The following is a 23,023-nucleotide window of genomic DNA, read 5'->3' on the forward strand; positions in this document are numbered from 1 at the left end:
ATGAATGAGACTGAACGGCTGATACAACAACATGGATGAAGAAAATATGTTGGAAATGAGTCACCAAAGAGTACATCCTTTATGTGCCACTTGTGTGAAGTTCAAGAACAGGTAGAAATCAGAGCAGTGCTTAGCTCCAGACTGGGACTTGACTGGAAAGGGGAGAGGGCAGTGGAGGACTCTGAGATGATGGAGATGACCTGTGTCTTGATTGGGGTCATTGTCATGGGCATACACATTTTTTCAAAACTCTGTTGAATCGTATATTTAAATGTGTATATTTGACTATAGGTAAAGTTTGCCCCAATTAAAAAAATTTTTTGGAGTTCCCGTCATGGCGCAGTGGTTAATGGATCTGACTAGGAACCATGAGGTTGCGGGTTCGATCCCTGGCCTTGCTCCGTGGGTTAAGGATCCAGCGTTACCGTGGCTGTGGTGTAGGCCGGCAGCTACAGCTCCGATTGGACCCCCTAGCCTGGGAACCTCCATATGCTGCAGGAGCGGCCCTAGAAAAGGCAAAAAGATAAAAAAAAAAATTTTTTTTTTTTTAACTAAACTTCTTCAACCAAATTAGTGAGCTAGAAAATCAAGCAGAAGATGTCTCCCAGACCTCATCACGGAGAAAAAAGAGATGGGAAGTCGTAAAGAAAGGTCACGCCTGGAGTGAGGTTGATCCAGGAGGACTGAGCACTGTCCAACAGGAGCGCCAGAGAGAAGGAAGCAAGAACAGGGGTCAGACTGAAAGAACACAATGAAGGTGAAACATATGAAACTCACGCACAGTATGTTCACTTTTAGAATGTTAGACGTAAGGAAACATATTTAGAGCTCCCAAGAGAAAAGGCAAACTAGGAGCTCCCGTTGTGGGTCAGTGGGTTAAGAACCCGATGTAGTTTCTCTGAAGATGTGGGTTCCATCCCTAGCCTGGCTCAGTAAGTTAAGGATCTGGCATTGCCACAAGCTGTGGCGTAGCCCACAGGTGTGGTTCGGATCTGGTGTGGCCGTGGCATAGGCTGGCAGCTGCAGCTCCAGTTCGACCCCTAGCCCGGAAACTGCCATAGGCCACAGGCGTGGCTGTTAAAAAAAAAAAAAAGGCAAAATGCCTAAGAGGGAATGAGACTCGCAGTGATATCCGCCGTCTCATGAGCAACATGCAGTGTAAAACTGTGAAGGCAGTTGAACTTGTACTGAGAATTGTATCCCATGCCACGCTACTCTTCAAGAGTGTGGGTACAGTAAACCCATTTTCTGACATACAGAGGCTCCGAAAGTGTCCTCTTCAGAGGCCCTCTCTGAAACATCTTCCAGAGGATGTATTTTAGCAAAAAAAGGAACATAAGGGCAAGAAGGGAACTATGGACAACACAAAGCCAACAGGTCCGTCAGCACATCTTGTGACGTCGGAGCACGGATGGGTTGTAAGGGGAAAAAAAGTCTGTAGTAAGCCTTGGCAGCAAAAATTAAAAAGGAGAGTGAGAAATACAAAGGAGAGGCTTCTGGACTGTTTCTGGGAAGGAGGTAGATGGTAATTAAGCAGACAGGAAAAAGTAGGTATTTTCATATAAATATGTAACGTGTACGTGTGAAAAGTTTCAGCATGCTAAGAATAATGCACACATTGTGAAGGGCCCCCTGTGGGTACCAGGCAGCCTTTTAAGCAAAATCCACATGCAGTTAAGTCCCTGAAGCTGACAAGTCTGTGAGGCCAGGCTGTTACCCCCATTGTGTGCAGATGAGGAAACTGAAGAGCACAGCGCTTAAGGAACTGGCCCCAGGTCGTGTCGCCAAGTAGGGTGAAGTCACATTTGAACCCAGCCGGTTGGCTCCTGAGCCTGCCCTCTTTGACAGTGCATGTCATCGCCTCACAGTTGAAGATGCAGCTTTCAAATCAAAGGCAGGAGTGAAATGGATTAAAGAAAACTTGTCGTGTGGGAGTTCCCATCGTGGCTCAGCAGAAATGAACCCGACTAGTATCCATGAGGATGCAGGTTGGGATCCCTGGCTTCGCTCAGCGGGTGAAGGATCCAGCGTGGCTGTGAGCTGTGGTGTAGGTTGCACACGGGGCTCGGATCTGGCCTCGCTGTGGTGTAGGTCTCAGCTGCAGTTCCTGTTCGACTGCTAGCCTGGGGACTTCTATGTGCTGCAGGTGCAGCCTAAAAAGAAAAAAAAAAAGAAAGAAAGGAAATGTAGTGTGTGTAAAAGAAAACAGGGAAAAGCAGCAAGAAGAAAGCACGCCTGGTGGAAAGCATAAAATGAGAAGTTAAAAACACCGAAACATATTAATAACACAATAAAAGTGTCACATTTGCCCTTTAAAAGACGGAATTGTGGGAGTTCCTGCTATGGCATAGTGGGTGAAGAATCCAACTGCAGCAGCTTGGGTCACTGCCGAGGTGCAGGTTCGATCCCCAGCCTGGAGTAGTGGGTTAAAGGATCCCATGTTGCTGCAGCTGTGGCTCAGATTCAGTCCCTGATCCAGGAACTTCCATGTGTCGTGGGTGCAGCGGGGGGGGAGGGGGGGGGGGGAGAAGGAATGAATAGAAGTAAAAAGCATTTTAAAACTTGTTTAAAAAGACAATAGGGTGTGCGTATGGGAAAACATCCCTATTCCACACGCAGGCTGTGTTGAGCTTCCAATTTACGTAAAATGAGTTTGTTCAAATTGAGAAATTGATGTTTTATTTTCTTTTCTACGGGATTAAAGTATTTAACAGTGGGACATGGGATAAGATGGAAGGTATGTAGGACGTTGGACTAATGTTTTCAGTCCTGGTGAGAGAAAAAGTAACATTTTCCACAATGAGTTTGTGCTTTTAGATTCTGCAGATTTTTTTTTTTTTTTTTTTTTTTTGGTAAGCTAACTTTGAACCTGAATTTCTCCTTGTCACTTTCATTTTCATTCTTTTATTTGAAAAAGAGAAGGATTTTAAATGTGCTGATAACCTACAAGCTGCTGAAGTCTTTCAGGAGGCAACACGTGTTGTCAGAAAGCAGATGGGTTCAGCTTTTTAATTTGCAAGTTCAGGATGCTGGGTGTGCTGGAGAACTAGGGGCGGGGGGGCCCGCCCTTGACCATCAGGGAGAAAGGAAGGGTGCTGTTACCCTGATGTGGTAGCTGAGCACTGGGGCAGCAGGATTGCTTCTCGTTTGTACAAGACGCCTGAGACTTCACACACACACACACACACACACACACACACACACACACACACCCGGGTGCCTGTTAATCCTTATTCTACTTTTATAGCAAATCGGGAAGGGTTTTTATTTTGGTCCCTTTTTTCACATGACATTGCATAATATTACCTCCCTCTTCACATTCGAACTCTTTCATTTGGGTCTGTTTCTGTCTCTGGGTGGCCCGTGAGTAGACGTTTAAATGTATGTCTTTCCGTTCTTTGTTTCATTCCATAGATGTCTCCTCAGTATAGCAGGCAGCGTGATAGGCACATGGCGTATAGTGGGGAATAAGGCAGAAACCCCTGCCTTCGTGATACCTACAGGCTGACCTCAAATAGGTTAAACCCACACATCAGTAGGATTACAAACTGCGATGAATGGTGTGAGGGGGGAAAAACCAACTGGCTGCCTTAGAGAGGAATAATGGGGTGAAGGCTGAGAGCTGATGGAGGAAAATTTTTTAAAAAGGATAAAGAGGAGTTCTCATCGTGGCGCAGTGGTTAACGAATCCGACTAGGAACCATGAGGTTGCAGGTTCAATCCCTGGCCTCGCTCAGTGGGTTAAGGATCTGGTGTTGCCTTGAGCTGTGGTGTAGGTCGCAGACGAGGCTCGGATCCCGCATTGCTGTGGCTCTGGTGTAGGCTGGCAGCTACAGCTCCGATTTGACCCCTAGCCTGGGAACCTCCATGTGCCATGGAAGCAGCCCTAGAAAAGGCAAAAATCAAAATTAAAAAAAATAGGTAAAATAAAAAAGCCTAAAAATAAGAGGGAATCTCGCGGTGGGGGGGAATGAGATAGATGGGGAGTTTGTATGTTTACTGGCATGTTTTTCATTTTTTTACATTTGGATTGTTTTTTATCACGTGGAGGTTTTTTTGGTAAATGGCGTGAGGTATGGATCCAACTTAGTCCTTTTTTTTGGTTGCTTGCTCCTGTGTTCCCAGGCCCAAGGATCGAACTCGTGCCACAGCAGTGACAAGGCCAGGTCCCCAACCCACTAGCCCACCAGGGAACTCTCCAATTTAACCTTCTGACGAAAAGGGTATTTTATTTCATTTTATCTGTGGGCTGTGCTTGCCAGAATGTAAAAAATGAAAACATGCGAGTAAGTGCTGGAAGAACACACTGATGAATTACTCCGTCAGCTGAGTGTGAGGAACGCCTTGCTCACCGGGACACATGCAAAGTCTTCCTCAGTTTGACTCCGTGTATTCATCAGCTTTGCGCTGGGGCAGGCAGCCTTTGGAGCTGGCCTCAGCAGTCCCCACTGTCTGGTATTCATATTCTGCGTAACCCACTTCCCGAGCGTGGGCTGCCCCAGTCAGTTGCTTCTGGCAAGATGGAAAAGAGCAATGGTGATGGGATGTCACCTGTGAGATTTGGCCGCAAAAGGCTGTGACTGTCTCTGTGGCTTTCATCTTGCTTCATGAAGAAGCGGGTAGGGACCGAACTAACCTCTGAGAGGACCACACACTGGGAACCTGTTGGCTGCTTGCATGCAGAACCACACATGGTTTCCGAGCATGGCCCAGCGCCCAGGTTTCTTTTAGTGCGCTTCATCTCAAGATCTGCTCGACGCCCTTCGAAGCAAGTGATATTGCTTGTGGATGTCCTGGGTTTTTTCCTTTCCCAGTCATTTCCCAGTTCAAACACCCATGAGGGAGGCATTCTTGTCTTGTTTCTGTTTATAAAGAGAAGGCTTCCCCAGGTGCCCCTTGACAAATAATCTTTGCTGCAAGTTTTTGGTACATGGCTTTTATTAAATTAAAGAATACCCTTCTAACCCTAGTTTAGTAAGAGTAATTATCCTGAAGGAGGGTTATCTTTTTTTTTTTTATCTTTCTTTTATTTTGCCTTTTCTAGGGCCGCACCCGCAGCATATGGAGGTTCCCAGGCTAGGGGTCGAATCAGAGCTGTAGCCTCCGGCCTACACCACAGCCACAGCAATGCGGGATCCGAGCCATGTCTGTAACCTACACCACAGCTCCCCGCAACGCTGGATCCTTAACCCACGGAGCAAGGCCAGGGATCGAACCCGCAACCACATGGTTCCCAGTCAGATTCATTAGCCACTGAGCCACTGCAGGAACTCCAAGAGTTGTCTTTTATTGAAGGCTTTTTCTGTGTCTCTCATCAGGCTAGTGAATTTCACCCCTATTCCTAGTTTGCCAATTTCTTTTTCTTTCTCTTGAGGCATTTTATTGAGTAGCTGTTTGGCATCTCTTGATACCACATGGGTTGTCTCCCTTAACGCTGTGCCCTGTTCTTTTTTCCATCCAGGTACAAAATGATCTCTGAATTCACCTGGCCCAACCACGACCTCCCTTCAGACAAAGAGGCTGTCAAGAAACTGATTGAACATTGTGGCTTTCAGGATGACGTCGCTTACGGGAAGACCAAAATTTTCATTCGAACGCCCCGAACACTGTTTACCTTGGAAGAGCTCCGTGCCCAGATGCTCGTGAGAATTGTCCTCTTTCTGCAAAAGGTAATTTTTAATTTTATATATAAGGATAAGGCCTCGCTTCTGTGTTCTTAAAGATTCGTTGAATGTTTTCTTTGATTCAAGAATTGTTTCTGACGGTATTTAAAAAAAATTTTTTATTGTTATTTCCCCAGTACAATTTTTGTTCTGCTGTACAGCATGGTGACCCAGTTACACATACCTGTATACATTCTTTTTTCTCCCATGTTCATGCTCCGTCGTAAGTGACCAGACAGAGTTCTCCGTGCTGTGCAGCAGGATCTCATTGCTCATCCATTCCAAAAGCAATAGTTTGCCTGATGGTGTATTTTTTAACATCTATGCCTATCGTACCACGTTTTCTGGTGCCTTCACACATGGAAAACTTACGGGGCTGCTGGAGCTCCAAATTATCTTAGCCTCAAAATTCTGAAGGTCTTCTGTCTTCTGGTGTTTGAAATCTGAGAGATGTCTGAAGCAGCCTGGTTTTTGTCTGTTGTAGTTAGTGGAGTTGTTTCCCGCAGCTTAACTGCGTAAAGGAGTTTTTCTGATTTCTAATTCAAAAGCCGGCATGGGAGTTCCCATCGTGGCGCAGTGGTTAACGAATCCGACTAGGCACCGTGAGGTTGCGGGTTCGTCCTGCCTTGCTCAGTGGTAACGATCGGCATTGCCGTGAGCTGTGGTGTAGGTTGCAGACGCAGCTCGGAGCCACGTGCTGTGGCTCTGGTGTGGGGTGGCTCAGCTCCGATTGGACCCTAGCCTGGACCTCCATATGCTGCAGCAGCGGCCCAAGAAATAGCAAAAAGACAAAAAAAAAAAGACCAAAAAAAAAAAGCCGGCATGTCTGAAACCACCTCCCTCCCCCATCACGACCCACGACCAGCCCTTGACCACGATGTGGAGTGGCGCCTCAGGGATGCTCGTAAGACTGTGGTACCTGCCGTCGTTGATCGGTGCGGGGCCCCTTCTCCTTTCATTCCCTCCCTCATGTGTTTCTTTTGAATCCCCTCACCCGTTTCCATACCTTCTGTGTGAACCATTTTCATGAAAAAATAATCATATATGCCTATAAAAAGACGTCACGCGCCTCTGTGAGAATGGCTTTGGGGTATCCATCAGGAGGAAGGGGGCCGGGTCGTTGGGTATATGGCGCCTCGTTGGTGTAAGGCGTGCAGCCTCCTCTCCAGGAAGACTGCCAGTTTGCCTCCACCAGTTTGTAGGTGGAGGTTACTACATGCCCACGTCCTGACCAGCGTCAGCCAGGTACCTGAATTTTACCAGACTAGCAAGTATAGTGATATCTCATTGTTTTGCTTTGTATTTCTCTGATGACCATTGAATGCAAGCATTTCATTATATGCTGGTTGGCCTTTTGGGTTTTTCGTGTAAACTGCCTGGTTATAGCGGATCCATTTTCCTGCTGGAGTCGATATCGTGGTCTTGTTGGTGAGCAGGAATTCCTTGACTATTTTAGACATTAATCTGTTCATTTCAGACTTTATATTGTCTCCTATTCTGTAGCATTTTAATGAACTTTCTACTAGGCTTTGTTGAAGAGAATCATTTTGGCATAAACAGCTTCTTCAATTATTTGCTTTATAGTGTATGCTTCAGAATTTTGTTTGAGGGGGCTTTCCCTGTCTCTAGATCACACAGGTACTATCCTTCATTCTCGTCTCTGAACTGTATAGTTTTACCTTTCACATTTAGGTCTTTAATCCATTCAGAATCCACCTGTGAATGTGGTTGGTTTTTGTTTGGGGTTTTAGGGGGTTTTTTTTTTTGTTTGTTTTTTAGGGCCGCACCCGTGGCATATGGAAGTTCCAGGCAGGGGTTGAATCAGAGCTGCAGCTGCCAGCCTAGGCCACAGCCACAGCAACGCAGGATCTGAGCCACATCGGCGACCTATACCTTCGCTCACAGCAATGCCAGATCCTTTAACCCACTGAGCAAGGCCAGGGATTGAACTGGCATCTCATGGATGCTAGTCAGGTTCATAACCCACTAAGCCAGTGGTAGTCCCATGAACATGGTTTTATATAGGAATCTAGGTTCCCTCTCTTCTGTACAGTGAGCAAGTTTCCTCAATACCATTTACTAAACAGTCCGTTCTTTTCTTTTTTTTTTTTTTTTTTTTTTTGTCTTTTTGCCATTTCTTGGGCTGCTCCTGCGGCATATGGAGGTTTCCAGGCTAAGGTCGAATCAGAGCTGTAGCTGCCAGCCTACGGCAGAGCCACAGCAATGTGGGATCCGAGCCACGTCTACGACCTACACCACAGCTCACGGCAACGCTGGATCCTTAACCCACTGAGCAAGGCCAGGGATCAAACCCACAACCTCATGGTTCCTAGTCGGATTTGTTAACCACTGCACCACGACGGAACTCCATAAACAGTCCGTTCTTTTCTAATTGATTTATGGTGCCACTTTTATTATACATGTGACTATATATAATATATATATTTAATATACTATATAATATTATATATTTAATGTATATAATATATTGTTTCCGAGTACTTTATTCTGTCCCTCTTTTGACACGAATGCTGCATAGTTCTTACTGCAGTATGCTTTAGTGTATGACAGCAAAGTCCATCTTCTCTGCTCTTCCTTACCAAGGTTAATTATTCTATGCATAGACCTTTATTCTGTGGTGTATATGTTCATGTGTGTTTATTGAGTCCTGTTAATTCAGCCATACTTTTTATTAGGATTACATTGAATTTACAGATTCATTTGAAAGGCTTGACATTTTTGCAATATTAAATCATCTTAAAAGTATGGAATAGGCTTATTTAAATCATTTCACTGACGTGTAGACTTAGCAAGGCCCTGTGGTTCATGGTTAAGGCCTAGTTATTTTATTGGTTTTGTAGCTGCTGTGAATTTTTTATTGTATTTTCTGCATGTCAGGGTTGGTATAGAAAAATAGTATTGTCTTCTGTTGGTTTGTGTGGATCCAGAATGAAACTTTTTTTTTTTTTTTTTGTCTTTTTGCCATTTCTTGGGCCGCTCCTGCGGCATATGGAGTTTCCCAGGCTAGGGGTCTAATCGGAGCTGTAGCCGCCAGTCTACGCCAGAGCCACAGCAACGCGGGATCCGAGCCGCGTCTGCGACCTACACCATGGCTCACGGCAACGCCGGATTGTTAACCCACTGAGCAAGGGCAGGGACCAAACCCTCAACCTCATGGTTCCTAGTCGGATTCGTTAACCACTGCGCCACGACGGGAACTCCCAGAATGAAACATTTTTGATTCATATTTGTTGGTGCTCTTAGTTTTCCTGGGTGAAAGATTATATCACGTGCAAATGATGAAAGGTTCTCTTCTCTTCCAACGGCCAAGATGTTTCTAAGTGTTTGCCGCTTTCTTTTGCCTAGAACTCAGAAAAACTTTGAGTGGAATACTAAATTCTATTTCATCTGAGCACAGTTTTCTTCTATTAATTTTTTAAAGCATTGCTTCTACTCAGTTCTGTTTTCCTTCTCAAGACAGCTTATAACTTTTCAAGTTGAATCTCTGTTTTTTGTCTGCCATAGTAAGACATTCTCACACATCTGTTCTTTTTATATTCAAATCCTTACTTTTGATCTTCAGTCCTCACCAGTGGAATTTCTTCTCGTTACGTATCTGACACTTTGTGTCTCTTCTTTATACCCAGCCGAGAGATTGACCAGGCTCAGGGCTGGTCCCTGAACCAGGGTGCCCATAGTTGCCAGTCTGGTTGGGACAGTCTTTGTTTATGACTATTGTGTGTTGTAAATATTAGTAGGCATCTTTCGCTCTCAAGGTGTTCCAGTATGTTCACCCTATCCTGAACTCACTTTCCATCCACTTGGTGGCTAGTAGAATCCTCTTCTTAAATCTACATACTACATGAAGTTAGACAGTCAAAGCCAAGCAGCATGTGATATCACTTATATGTGGGATCTAAAAAAAGTGATATCACTTATATGTGGGATCTAAAAAAAAAGGATACAAATGAACTTATTTGCAGAACAGAGACAGACTCACAGACTTTGAAAAACTTACCAAAGGGGACAGGTCGGGGGCAGGAGGGATGGACTGGGGGTTTGGGATTGACGTATGCACACTGAAGAATATGGAATGACCGGCCAACGGGCACCTGCTGGACAGCACAGAGACCTCTACCCAGTGTTCTGTGATAACCTGTGTGGGAAAAGAATCTGAAATGTGTGTACATTTGCAACTGAATCACTTCATTGTGTAGCAGAAATTATCACAATGATTGTAAATCAACCATACTTCAGGAAACCCTTTAAAAATGAAAGAAAAAAAATCTATATTGGGGAGTTCCCGCTGTGGTGCAATGAGTTAAGAGTCTGACTTCAGCAACCTGCATCTCTGCAGAGGTGCTAGTTCAATCCGCAGCCAGGCATGGTGGGTTAAAGGACCCAGCATTGCCGCAGCCGTGGCTCAAATTCCATCGCCGGCCTGGGAACGTCCATGTGCCACGGGTGCTGTCACTTAAAGGAAAAAATCTATATCGACCTTTTGTTCGCTTCTGCCACAAATGTCGGTGCTCCACAGGCTTTTGTCTATTAGAGCTCTGCCAGCCAGAGATGGGGCGCACCCTGCCCCTCCCCACCCCAGGGCCCTGCTCTTATAGAAAAGGTTTCACTGCAGGTGTTCACACCCACTGAGACTCAGCCCTCGCTGCAGCACCTCTGCTGGCTTTCTGGCAAGAACTTAAAATTTCTACCTAGAAAAGAGATTCTCAAAGAGAAAGGATGGCTGCTTCAAAAACCATCACCCAGGCCATGGAGGGAAAGCTATCTGGTCTTCTCTGTGTTGTAGATCTTGCATTTCTTAACCTTAAGACATCGGAACAGGAGTTCCCATTGTGGTGCAGCGGAAACGAACCCAGCTAGTACCCATGAAGGTTCGATCCCTGGCCTCGCTCGGTGGGTCGAGGATCCGGCATTGCTATGAGCTGCAGTGTAGGTTGGGACACAGTTTGGATCCTGGGTTGTTGTGGCTGTGGCGTAGGCCTGTGGCTACGGCTCCGATTTGACCCTTATCTCGGCGGCTTCCATATGCTGCAGGTGTGGCCCTAAAAAAAAAGACTGTGGAACACAGACCGACCTTCCTCCAATTCTCAGGCAGACCATTCTAGGGGAGGGTGTATGTGGTCTACTGACTGTTCTTTGAACCAGCTCTGCAGGCCCTAGAATGAGTGGGAATTCCTCTCAGTTTCTGGGAAGAGGCCGTCTGTCACCTAACCTGCTATGTTGCTATGAGATATATGTCTTCATTTTTTTCTGTATCCGTGTGGGAACGTAGTGTGAAGTTAGGAGAGGCCACATCAGGAGATGCTATTTTATTTATTTTTTAAGAGATGCTATTATTATTATTATTATTATTATTTTGGTCTATCTCTCTTTTTTAGAGCCATACCCAGGGCATATGGAGGTTCCCAGGCTGGGGGTTGAATCGGAGCTACAGCTGCCAGCCTATGCCACAGCCACAGCATTGCCAGATCCAAGCCATGCCTGCAACCTACACCACAGCTCACGGCAACACTGGATCCTTAACCCACTGAGCGAGGCCAGGAATTGAGCCTGCATTCTCATGGATGCCAGATAGGCTTGTTAACCGCTGAGCCATGACGGGAACTCCAGGAGATGCTACTGTAAATAAGAATCTCCAACCATTGATTTTTAATTTCCTTTTAAGCTAAAGATTAGCTTTATCTCTTTTATTACATAATTAAAGTGTGCTTGTTGTAAAAGCAAACTCAACCATATCACAGAGTTTAAGGAGTTCCCACTGAAGCTCCGAGGGTTAAGAACCCAATGTAGTCTCCGAGAAGATGCAGGTTCAATCCTTCAGTGGGGAAGGATCCGGCATTGCCACAAGGTGCAGTGTAGGTCAGATGAGGCTCGGATCCAGTGTTGCTGTGACGGTGGCGTAGACCTCAGCTATAGCTCTGATTCGACCCCAAGCCTGGGAACTTCCATATGCCACAGGTGTGGCTGTAAGAAGAAGACGCAGAAAAAAAAGTATAAGGAAATCCATGGAAAATCGCCCCAGATTCCGCCATTCAAAGTACCCCCGTTATCATCGTGACCGTCCTTTCTGTGTGTGTGTGTGTGTGCAGGCCTGTGCGCTCTAATATCAATGAGATCATGTTCCTGTGATGGTTTTTATGAGCACCTCTCTCTCTCTTTTTTGAATTTTTGACAATATTTGGTTACTCTTTTCTCGCATTTATCTCATCTACCCACATCTTCTCTTACCCCCTCAGTCCAAGGTCCCCAAGACCATCGCCAGTCAGTAATTCACTAAAAGGACTCAGAACTGAACACACAGTTTTACTTACGGGGAAAATGTATGACAGCAAAAGAAAGGCCAGCGGGCAAAATCAGCAAAGGGAAAGGCACATGGGGTGAAAGCCAGAGGCAGCTAGGATCAAGCTTCCAAGCGTTCTCTCTCCGTGGAGATGCACAGGCCGTGCTGAATTCCCCCTCTACCCCCCAATCTCCCCCCCCCCCCATTGAACTGTGACAGGCGTGCAGAGTGTGTCCACCAGGGGAGCTCCATAGAGGCTCAGTGCGCGGAGCTCTTCCTGGGGGCTGGTTTCGTAGGGCCCCTCTGCCCAGCATGTACCAAAATCGCAGGCTCGCAGAAGGAAATCAGGTGTTCAGTAGAAGCCGCATCGTTTGTACAAGCAGTTGCAGCACATTGAGCCCTTGCTTAGGGAAGGTTTTATAGCGGTGTAGGAAGTTGTTTGCCAGCCAAGGGCCAACTTTGGGAGCAAGTCTTTCTAGGGACAGCCTTCTGAGGCCTGCTATGTTGACTCTTGTCCAGACACCCCACAGTTGACTCATAACTCAGCAGACTTGGAGCCTTCCAAACTGGTGCCTGCAGGCTCCACCCAGGATTCCCAGGGGCAAGGTCGTGGCAACAGATAAACATTTGCAACCATCATAGATACCAACAATTCACATCTCTGCTCACGATGTAAGGGAACGCTGTTGCCTGATTTTTTTTTTTTTTCTAATCATAATGGCTTTTACCAGGCTTTTGAATTTTCTTCATTCTTATCAGTAAGAAATGATACCTCGTTTCTGCTATTTCATTTTTTCTGTTCACGACCACTAGTGAAGGTGTGTCTCTTGGCTCTTGGGATTGCCTTCCTTCTATGTTATTTGTTGATTCCTATCAATGGCCCCTTTTTCTGTTGGCTTATTTTTTTTTTCCTTAGGAATTTGTGGGAGCTATTCTCTTAATGCAATTATTTTTCCCAAGCTATCATTTGTCATTTGACTGTGTTCTTGGTATACTCTTTGACATGAAAATTTTTCACTTAATGTAATGAAATTTGTCATTTTCTTTATAGCTTTTGAGTTCCTTCCAAAAAAATTATAGGCCTGGGATTTTATTTTGTACATGGTGTGATATACAGGGCCAGCTCTGTTTTGTTCTAGATAAATAACCAGCTATTTTGTTCCACTTATCTTTAAAATTCCTCTTTTTTCCCCACTAAATTGAAATTCCACCTTCGTCTAGTATTAAATGCCCATATATGCTTGAATCTATTTCAGGACTCACTGTTTTGTTCCGTAGTCAATTCCTATGCCAGTATCATACTGTGTTTATTATAGTATATCTTAATAGGTCTTAACATGAGAACTTGGCTTTCAATGTATTTTTGTACCTGTTCTGTGCCTTCATATAGATTCAGTGGCAAGTGGGAAGAGGCAGAATCAACGATGTTGGCTAAAATCAGAAGCTCCAAATTCATTGTTCTTAAAGGAATAAACTGTATAACCACAAAGACTGCAGGGAGATATAAACGGTGTTGCTTTCAGATTCACAAAAAAAACGTGTAGCTCCCCACTGTTACTGTCTAAATCTTTAACCACTCAGTAGCAAGAATAACAGATAATCTGTACCGTGCATCTCTTTTTTCTTCATATTCTTAGTTATATGCTTGACATTTTAGGGCATTTTTGAAATTGCTGGCAGTATCTTTTTTTTTTTCCCCAAGCCCACAGCAGGTGGAAGTTCCCAGGCCAGGGATCAATCCCGCACCACAGCAGCATCCCCAGTTACTACAGTGACAGTGCCGGCTCCTTAACCCATTGCACCACATGGGAATGCCTGGAAATATCTTTTTTAAAGAAATATCTAGGTTTCAAGGAATTTTACAGTTTTCTAGCACTTAAGTTATAGCAATACAAGTTCATGTAGAATGGTGAAAAAAGTATAAATCTTTTATAGTTTTAAAATATACTTTTCTTTTGGGAGTTCCCATTGTAGTTCAGCAGTAATGAGCCTGACTATTATCCATGAGGACACAAGTTCAATCCCTGGCCTTGCTCCATGGGTTAAGGATCCGGCATTGCCATGAGCTGTGGTGTAGGTTGCAGATATGGCACGGATCCTGCTGTAGGCTGGCAGCTGTAGCTCTGATTCAACCTCTAGCCTGGGAACTTCCACATGCCTTGGGTGTGGCCCTAAAAAGCAAAAAAAAAAAAAAGATCACTGATCATAGTTCACCCTAACAAATAGAATAATAATGAGAAAGTTTGAAATATTATGAGAATTACTAAAATGCAACACAGAGACTAGAAGTGAGCAAATGCCATTGGGAACATGGCTCTGATAGCCTTGCTCAAGGCAGAGTTGCTACATACCTTCAATTTGTAGAAAGTTCAGTGTCTATGAAGTGCAGTAAAATGAAGTATGCCTCTAGGGACAAAATCATTTTATAAGAAGCCCTGGTTGTCATAGACACACCAACAGATGAAAAGAAATGAGTCCATGTAGCCAGTAGGATTTTTTTTTTTTTTTTTTTTTTTGTCTTTTCTGGGGCTGCACCCATGGTATATGGAGGTTCCCAGGCTAGGGGTCTGATCGGAGCTGTAGCCACCAGCCTACGCCAGAGCCACAGCAACGCGGGATCCGAGCCGCGTCTGACCTACACCACAGCTCACGGCAGCCGGATCCTTAACCCACTGCGCGAGGCCAGGGATCGAACCCACAACCTCATGGTTCCTAGTCGGATTGTTAACGCTGAGCCACGACGGGAACTCCACGGATTTTTTTTGAAGGTCCTTCTTCCCTCCCTTGGCAATACACAATTGCTTCACTGAGCCACACACTCTGGACACTGGAGTGTGTGTATGTTCTTTACATCACGTTTGAATGAGAATCAAATAAGGTGGTATTTCTGGACAGCACTGAAGAAACTAAAGTTTACAGAATTACAGCTTTCAGCAAGGAGACACTGAGACTTCATGAGTCAGCTCAGCAGCAAACACACAGGGCAGGGTCGAGGTGCATAATGATGGTTATTAAGTGCCATGAGGCAGAGCTGTCCAGGCCAATTCCGTTTTTGCTTTTTTCCATCTTCATCCTGTACCTTCCTCACTTGGGTTTTTTTCAATCCATCCTCTATACATTGTACTCAATAATTCCCAGAAAAGAAGACATTATTTGTTGTATGGTTGAGGAGATGGTGAAAGAAGGCTATAGTTTTCACTGTGAACTCGTGGTTAACAGTGAAGTGATTTTTAATGAAAAGATCACACCAAATGCATTACAAAACATCAGGATTCTCTAATGTTTCGCACCCATTTAGTTAAAATATTTTGCTATCTCAGAAGAGGACTGGGATATGGAACCTCTCAAGAAACTCCCGTATTTGGGGCATGTTTTAAGTGCATGTTCTCATCCTAGGGAATCCTAAGGCAAGATCAAAATCATCATATAAGGTGATACTAAAAATCGAATTCATATAGTTCCCATTGTGGCTCAGTGGGTTACGGACCCAGTACAGTCTCCGCAAGGATGCAGGTGCATCCCTGGCCTCGCTCAGTGGGTTAAGGGTCCGGTATTGCCACAAGCTGCTGCATGGGTCGCAGATGCGGCTCAGATCCAGTGTGGCTGTGGCTGTGGCGTAGGCCTCAGCTGCAGCTCTGATTTGACCCCTAGCTTGGGAACTTCCATGTGCCTCAGATGTGGCCCTAAAAAGAAAAAAAGAAGGATTTTCAAAGGGAAATGGAAAGCATGAGGAGAATGCATCTTAGGTGTGCCCATTACCAATACATTTAGGATAAGTCGATGGATTTGAAGAATGGCCTTCTTGGCCCACCTGTGAGACACATTGGTGTTTTGTGAATCGTGTTTTCATTTGGGGGAATTAGGCTTTTCTTCAAGGGCATCTGTAACTGATTCCAGACAGATTTTTTAACATATGTTTTATTTTTATTTGTGTTAGAGTGTAGTTGATTTACGGTGTGGTGTCAATTGCTAATATACGGCAGAGTGACCCAGTCACATACACACACACACACGTATGACCCAGTCATACACACACACACACACACACACACACACACACATTCTTTTCCTCCTCTCTCTTCCATCATGGTCTATCCGAGAGATTGGATATAGTTCCCTGTGCTGTGTTGGAGCTCATTGCCCATCCATTCTAAAGTAATAGTTTGCATCTCCTAACCCAAACTCCCCATCCATCCCACTCCTTCCCTCTTCCCCTTGGCAACCACAAGACTGTTCTCCATGTCCATGAGTCTGTTTCTGTTCTATAGATAAGTTTGTTTGTGCTGTATATTAGATTCCGCATATAAGTAATATCATATGGTATTTGTCTTCCCTTTCTGACTTACTTCATTTAGTATGAGAATCTCTAGTTGGATCATGTTGCCACAAATGGCATTAGTTCCTTCTTTTTATGGATGAGTAGTATTCCATTATATATATGTACCATATCTTCTTAATCCATTCATCTCTCAGTGGACACTTAGGTTGTTTCCATGTCTCGGCTATTGTGAATAGTGCTGCAGTGAGCATAGGAGTGCATGTATCTTTTTGAATAAAAGTGTTGTCTGGATATACGGCCAGGAGTGGGATTGCAGGATCATATGCTAGTCCACATCTAGTTTTCTGATGAACCTCCATATGGTTCTCCATAGTGGCTATCCAGTTCACATTCCCACCACCAGTGAAGGAGGGTTCCCTTTTCTCCACACCCTCTCCAGCACTTGTTTGTAGACCTGTTAGTGGTGGCCATTCTGACTGGTATGAGATGGTCCCTCATCATGGTTTTGATTTGCATTTTTCTAATAATTAGTGATGGTGAGCATTTTTTCATGTTCTACTGGCCATCCAATATCTTCTTTGAAGAAGTGTCTTTTTAGGTCTTCTGTCCAGTTTTCAGTTAGTTGTTTGTTTTGTTGTTGGGTTGTATGAGTTTGTATATTACAGACAGAGATCTTAATTGGTCACTAGGGCATATACTTGGTTCAGTTCAGATCACATGGCTTTGATCGTAGCTCTAGGCGTAGATTTCTCCTTTACAGTGTGCCGTGTTGCAAGGACGACATCAAGGCCCCTCCTGTCTTGCCTACTGAAAGCTGCTAAACATAAATATTCTTTCTTAAAATATATCTTAAGGCTCTAATCATCTTCCTCCAAGCAATTTGTGGTCATCCTGAGACCACAGTTATAACTCATGAATTCCACAGCAGCAAGAGCCGCCAGCCCTTTGGAAATTTAAATCGTGCTGCTCTGTGATATGCTCCACACTTCATGCTGTTTTTCAGGTTTTTATTTCCGTCCTAAATGGTGTTTGAAGCTTGTAGCACCCATGACGCATGACCTGTGGGGTCCATAGTCAAGCTCGAATCTAAAATCAGTTGGCAGTTGGAGTTCCCATTGTGACTTAACAGTAACAAACCCAACTGGTATCCATGAGGATGCGGGTTTGATCCCTGGCCTTGCTCAGTGGGTTAAGGATCTGTCGCTGCTGTGAACTGTGGCATAGGCGGGCAGCTGCAGCCCAATTCACCCCTAGCCTGGGAACTTCCATATGCTGCAGGTGTGGCCCTAAATAAAGACAAAAAAATTAAAAAATAATAAAATAAAATCAGTTGGCAGTTTCTCTTATACTTGTGTGAAATGACAGACATGTTTTTAGGGGAACTGCAGAAGCCTCATGTTCAGATCCATCAGCTTCCTAGGTCACTAGGTCCCCAGAAGTTTATACTTGCTTGTCAGGAGGCTTCCTGATGCGAGGTTGGTAGCGGTTCGATTACTAGGTCATTGCAAAATTTTTCCAATCTCAGAGGAGAACAAGGGAATGAGTGGTGGAGAAAGTGTGGGAAAGACGTGAAGGAGAAGAGGCAGTGTCGCACTGAGAAAGGAGGAGAAGACCTCAAGTTAGTGAAATACGATGCTCGGAACGTGGGCGAAAATGATGTTCAATTGTTTCTAATTTGATGGAGAGTTCGAGATGAAATGGTAGAGTAGTTAATGATCTTTTTTTTAGTTCAAAACAATAGTTTGGGAGTATGTCATAGCTCAGCGGTTACTAGCATCCATGAGGTTGTGGGTTCGATCCCTGGCCTCGCTCAGTGGGTTAAGGATCCGGGTTGCCATGAGCTGTGGTGTAGGTCACAGAGGCAGCTCAGACCCCACATTGCTGTGGCTGTGGTGTAGGCCCAGCAGCTATAGCTCTGATTTGACCCCTAGCCTGTCAACCTCCATATGCACAGGTGCCACCCTAAAAAGACAAAAAAAAAAAAAAAAAAAAAAAAAAATCAATAGTTTGGCATTCACCCACAAACTGATAGTATGACTGTTGCACAAACACAGGGATACCTGATTTTATCAATGACTCAGCAGCGATCTTAAGTACACTGTGTGTGATGTTGGGGAAAGGACATAACAGAAGCCTGTACGCTCCAGTGTCCTTTTGAGATGGCACACGGGAAGATTTCTTTTTGTTCTCAGAAGAGGATTAGCTGTACCGGGTCCCTGCCCTCAGACTAGCAGCCATATTATGGGGTGGAGGCCCACACTGTTGTAAAGCCCCCTGGAGAAATTTCCTGGGGTGCTGATATTGGGCATTCTTGAAATAGTTCCCAATTGTCAATGGCGATGCTTCTAACGGTTTCTATTTATGACGACACTGGTGGAGCCAGATGCATGGGAGCACGTTGAGGAGGAATCTGCCTATTCCAGTTGTGTTAAGAGTACTCTGAAAATTAAGAATACATGTTGAATTAAGGTGAATTACGTCTTAACAGGTGTGCAGATGCTTACGTGATTTTTTGTTTTTCTCTTTGAACTATTTAGAGAATTCTGCTAATCAGTTCAGTGTCGATGTTAAGATGCAAGATGATATGGCCACGTTTCCTTCTTTGTCTGTATTTTGGAATAGTCTAAATCGCATTGGAGTTCATTGTTCAGATTGAATTTGCTCGAAGGCATCTGAGGAGGGGGCATTCGTTGGAGCAAAACTCTTCCACGGCTTTCTCTAGTTCTTCATAAGAATGGGTCTGTTTTAGATCAGTTCGGCATTTATATTTTCTTTGAAAATCATTCAGGTTCTCAAATTTAACTGAACAGACTTGACCGAAGGAATCTCTAGGTTCTTTTCATTCCCTTTGTATCTTTCATCATCCCTTTGTATCATTTCTTATTTTGTGTATTTAATTGGTACCCTCTTTTCTTGATCAACTTTAGTTCGTGATACATTTTACTATTTGTTTTTGAAGAACCAGCTCTTTGGTTTATTCATTCCACCATTTTCCTTGTTCTTATTTATTAATTTTGCTTTTCATCTTCATCAGTTCCTTCTTTTTTGGAATATAGAGAGAAGCAGTAAACAGGAGGTTATGTTTTTCCAACTTCTGGAGCTGGGCACTTTGTGCATTTTTTTCTTTCACAGCTGTTCATAGTGGACTATGGAATTTCTTCTGAAACCACTTTTGCTGTATTTATAGGAGATTGTACTTGTTTATGTTTAGATTTCCTCTTTCCCAAAAAAGGTTATTTTAAAAAAATTGAGGGGTTCCCATTGTGGCTCAGCAGGTTAACAACCTGACATAGTGTCCATGAGGATACAGGATGTGCGTGTGTTTGGTTTGGTGCTTTTAAAAAGGAATCCGGGGTTCCATAGTGGCTCAGTGGTTAATGACTCTACTAGGAACCAGTAGGTTGTGGGTTCGATCCCTGGCTGCACTCAGTAGGTTAAGGGTCTGGCATTGCTATGAGCTGTGGTGTAGGTTGCGGACGTGGCTCGGATCTGGCATTGCTGTGGCTGTGGTGCAGGCCAGCCGTTGTAGCTCCGATTGGACCCCTAGCCTGGGAACCTCCATATACCGCAGGTGCATCCCTAAAAAGACAAAAAGACCAAAAAAAAAAAATTAACCATAGTTCGTTAACGTCACCTAATGTGTAGGTTGGGTGCCTGGTTCCCAGGTGACTTAGAAATGTCTTTCCACACATGGTTAGAGACAGAGCTAAGGCACTCTCGAGACGGGAACACTCTAGTCTTTATCATATTAATTATGATTCTCATGTCATCCTCAAAAAGTGTGTTTTAAAGGCAGCTCATGTATCACAAAGACAGCCCTGGATGGTTTATCCTAATTAGCAATTTACTAGCATTTGGTTGTTCTTGTATTTATATGCTAAATTTACATTTTACATTCTGACTGTTGGCTTATATTATAGCCCAGTCACAGGAAGGATCTGGCAAAGAATTAAAAGGGGCTCATTAAAGCCTAAAGATACAACGAAAATGGTAAATTCTGAAACCGAGCGTAATGTCATGACTATTAATTGTAAGTGATCTCAAAGGTTAATATAGGTCTGAGCATCATAATTTTGTAAACCAGCCAGAGAAACGTGGGACTAGAATCATGAGCTGAAAACAGCCTTGTACTGGGGGAGTTCTTCATCGGCCCCTCTTCCCGGATGTATTGTTTATTCTGAAACTGTGTCAAGAAGCGGCATGAAGCCGTGGGGCTTTCCCATCGTTTTTCAGACAAAGCTCGCCGGCTTCTTGGTGAAACCAATCGAGTGTTTTATTTCTCAGACTAAAGGCGAAATAATTCGCTTTCATACGAAAACGATCACTTTCACCCTTAAAGTTAATTTTTAAAAAACCTACTAGTATAGTAGCTGATCTCTCCTGAGTGGCAGGCTCTATTCTGGGCACTTACATATATTAACTGAATCTTCACAAGATCTCTGTGAATGAGTGTCTGTTACCATTTTCATCTAATAGGAAAGGGAATTTAAGCTGCTTGAGTAGCTGAGTGAGTGACGTACTGGAGGTCACGCCAAGAGTGAATCCCCCAGACAGAATTTGAACCCAGTAATCCAGCCTTTTGCACATAATTTTTTTTTTTTTTTTTTTTTTTTTTTTTTGCCACTGAGTAAAGTGGCTTGATGTGGGTCTTGGTTCTCAGAGCAGGGATTGAATCTGTGCCGCAGTGGTGAAACCACTGAGTCCTAACCGCTAGACCACCAGGGAACTCCCTGGTCACATTCTTTTCACCACTAGTCACTTATTCCACAGCGGCATCATTCAGTAGGCACTCCTTATGGGAAAAAACAGGTATGACTCACACTGTATTGAGGACAGATTTATAAAACCAGCCCCAAAGATGATGATGACATCCCGCTCAGAGAGAAAGAAGACTGTGACTTGGCAAAATTCCTTGATTAAATGACCTTGGTAGACACTAGGGAGGTCTGAGTCATTCGCTATTGAGTATGTGCCCTAAGATATATCTTTACTACAGCTGGAAGGAAACCCTGAAGTTTCCTGTATGAAACGGTGTGAATCAGCTCTTGACATAGGTACAGACAGTAATGAGAAGTGCTTGGTGACTCTCTCTTACTGAGAATCCATGCTCCAGGAGAAGAGGTTTGCATTTGTTTTGGTAGAAGTGACCTTTGAGCCGTGATGGTGGAGGAAGGTGTTTGGATGCCTCTGGACAGAACCTAGGCTGAATTACAGGAAGGGTGGGGGAGGCCTTGCTCTGCGATTCAAGAGTTTGTTTCCAATGCCAGTCCACCCACCGCTTTATTCAGGGGGAACATTTATGGTCAAAAATACGCTGCCTGGCCTTGGCTAAGTTTTGAAAGAAATCAAGAAAAATGTGCCTTTGATCAAATGATGGTCATTGACAATATGTCTTTTCAGCAAGAGTGAGAAGAAGCGGGTAGAAGGGTCCTTTTCAACACGGCGGCGTTGTGTGGATATGTGGGAGAAGGGCACTCCTGTGCGTTTTAAAATGGGTAAGAAGCATGGATTGGTCCATTCATGACTGAATAGGAATGTACAGCGAACAAGACCAGCTCCACCTAGAGGAATCCAACAACCCAGTCGGGAGGGAGATAGGTTAGCACTCAAACCAGGGCTGTGGAGTAATTGTGACCCAGTTGGGTAGGTGATGACTGCCAGGTGGGCTCGGAGAAGACCGACGTACCTGAGCTGGGGAGAGAAGGCTTTTTGGAAGAAAGAGGTGTCCCAAAAAGTTTGAGAACCACTCGGTTTTACTTGCAAGTCCATTGATAGGGAGGCCCGATCTTAATCTCTATTTCATAAACCGTCTACACAGGTTGAGTTTCTTTGAGCCGGTTGAGTTTCTTCGAGCCGGATCATTGATGTCATGGCAGGTTAATTGCCACTGAGGCTAGTGGGTCAAATAAACTTCCTCTGACCAAAATGGGGGACAAAGTTTTCTACCAAAATATTCAAGCAACCCTTGTTTTCCATGATAAGTGTAAACTAGTCCTAGTCCCTGCAATTACTAAAACAGCTCCTTCAGTGTTACAGGAGAGTTCTTTGCCCTTCTTAGAAAAGAGCCATATGGAGAATTAGGAAGCAAACAGACATGGCAGCCATGCAACTCACGATGACAGAATGAAATTTAGCGTTAACGTGAATTTTATCACAAGTTCATAAATATTTACTAGCTTCCCCTTGTGTATCTAACAAGACGGAAAGAGCTAGCCCAGGACTTGTCTTCTCAAAGCGCCCAGGTCAACTACGTCCTTTCTGACGTGGTTCCTCATGAGTAACTGCTGGGCAGCCTCTGATTGGATGGGTCTGGTTTTGTCGTGCTGTGCTCTGACTTACAGTACTCTTTCCACACTATACTTACAAAGCCTCTGCAGTTTGATTTTTTTCACTTGGCATGTTTTTTCTATTGCTCTAGGCTCATCATTGTAGCTCTAATCTAATTACTTTTACTCCTTTATGCTATTTCTTGTTAAAAAGTCATTATTTTCCTGACAACAGTTGCCTAGTTTTTCAATTTTTTATCGTAAGCAATGCCACAGGGAACATTTGCATCCATATTCCCTTATCTACAAGTGGTTAAGTCTCTGTAGAGCAGCCATTCCCAAATTTTGAAGAACCCAAAGAGGTCATCGTAGAAAATTCAAGAATATACGATACAGGCACACCTTCCATCCGGAGTGACGGTCTCCTCATATGGGATATAGCCTCTGGAAGACGCCAGTGTAGGCTCCAGAGAGGATGAGACTTACAGAGACAAATAGCTCCTGGTACTCTTATGAA

General features: G+C 44.2%; 1 protein-coding gene across 4 annotated transcripts in view; it reads left to right on the forward strand.

Annotated features, from left to right (window-relative positions):
- MYO1D (myosin ID) overlaps nucleotides 1–23,023 on the forward strand; it is a 368,819-nt gene that overhangs the window by 149,749 nt on the left and 196,047 nt on the right. For all 4 annotated transcript variants that reach the window (XM_021067447.1, XM_021067446.1, XM_021067445.1 and 1 more), the window contains exon 16: nucleotides 5,462–5,669. In XM_021067447.1, coding sequence (XP_020923106.1) covers nucleotides 5,462–5,669 — 208 coding nt within the window. The remainder of the gene's footprint in view (nucleotides 1–5,461; nucleotides 5,670–23,023) is intronic.

The sequence above is a fragment of the Sus scrofa genome, chromosome 12, assembly GCF_000003025.6.
Source record: "Sus scrofa isolate TJ Tabasco breed Duroc chromosome 12, Sscrofa11.1, whole genome shotgun sequence".
NCBI lineage: Eukaryota > Metazoa > Chordata > Mammalia > Artiodactyla > Suidae > Sus > Sus scrofa.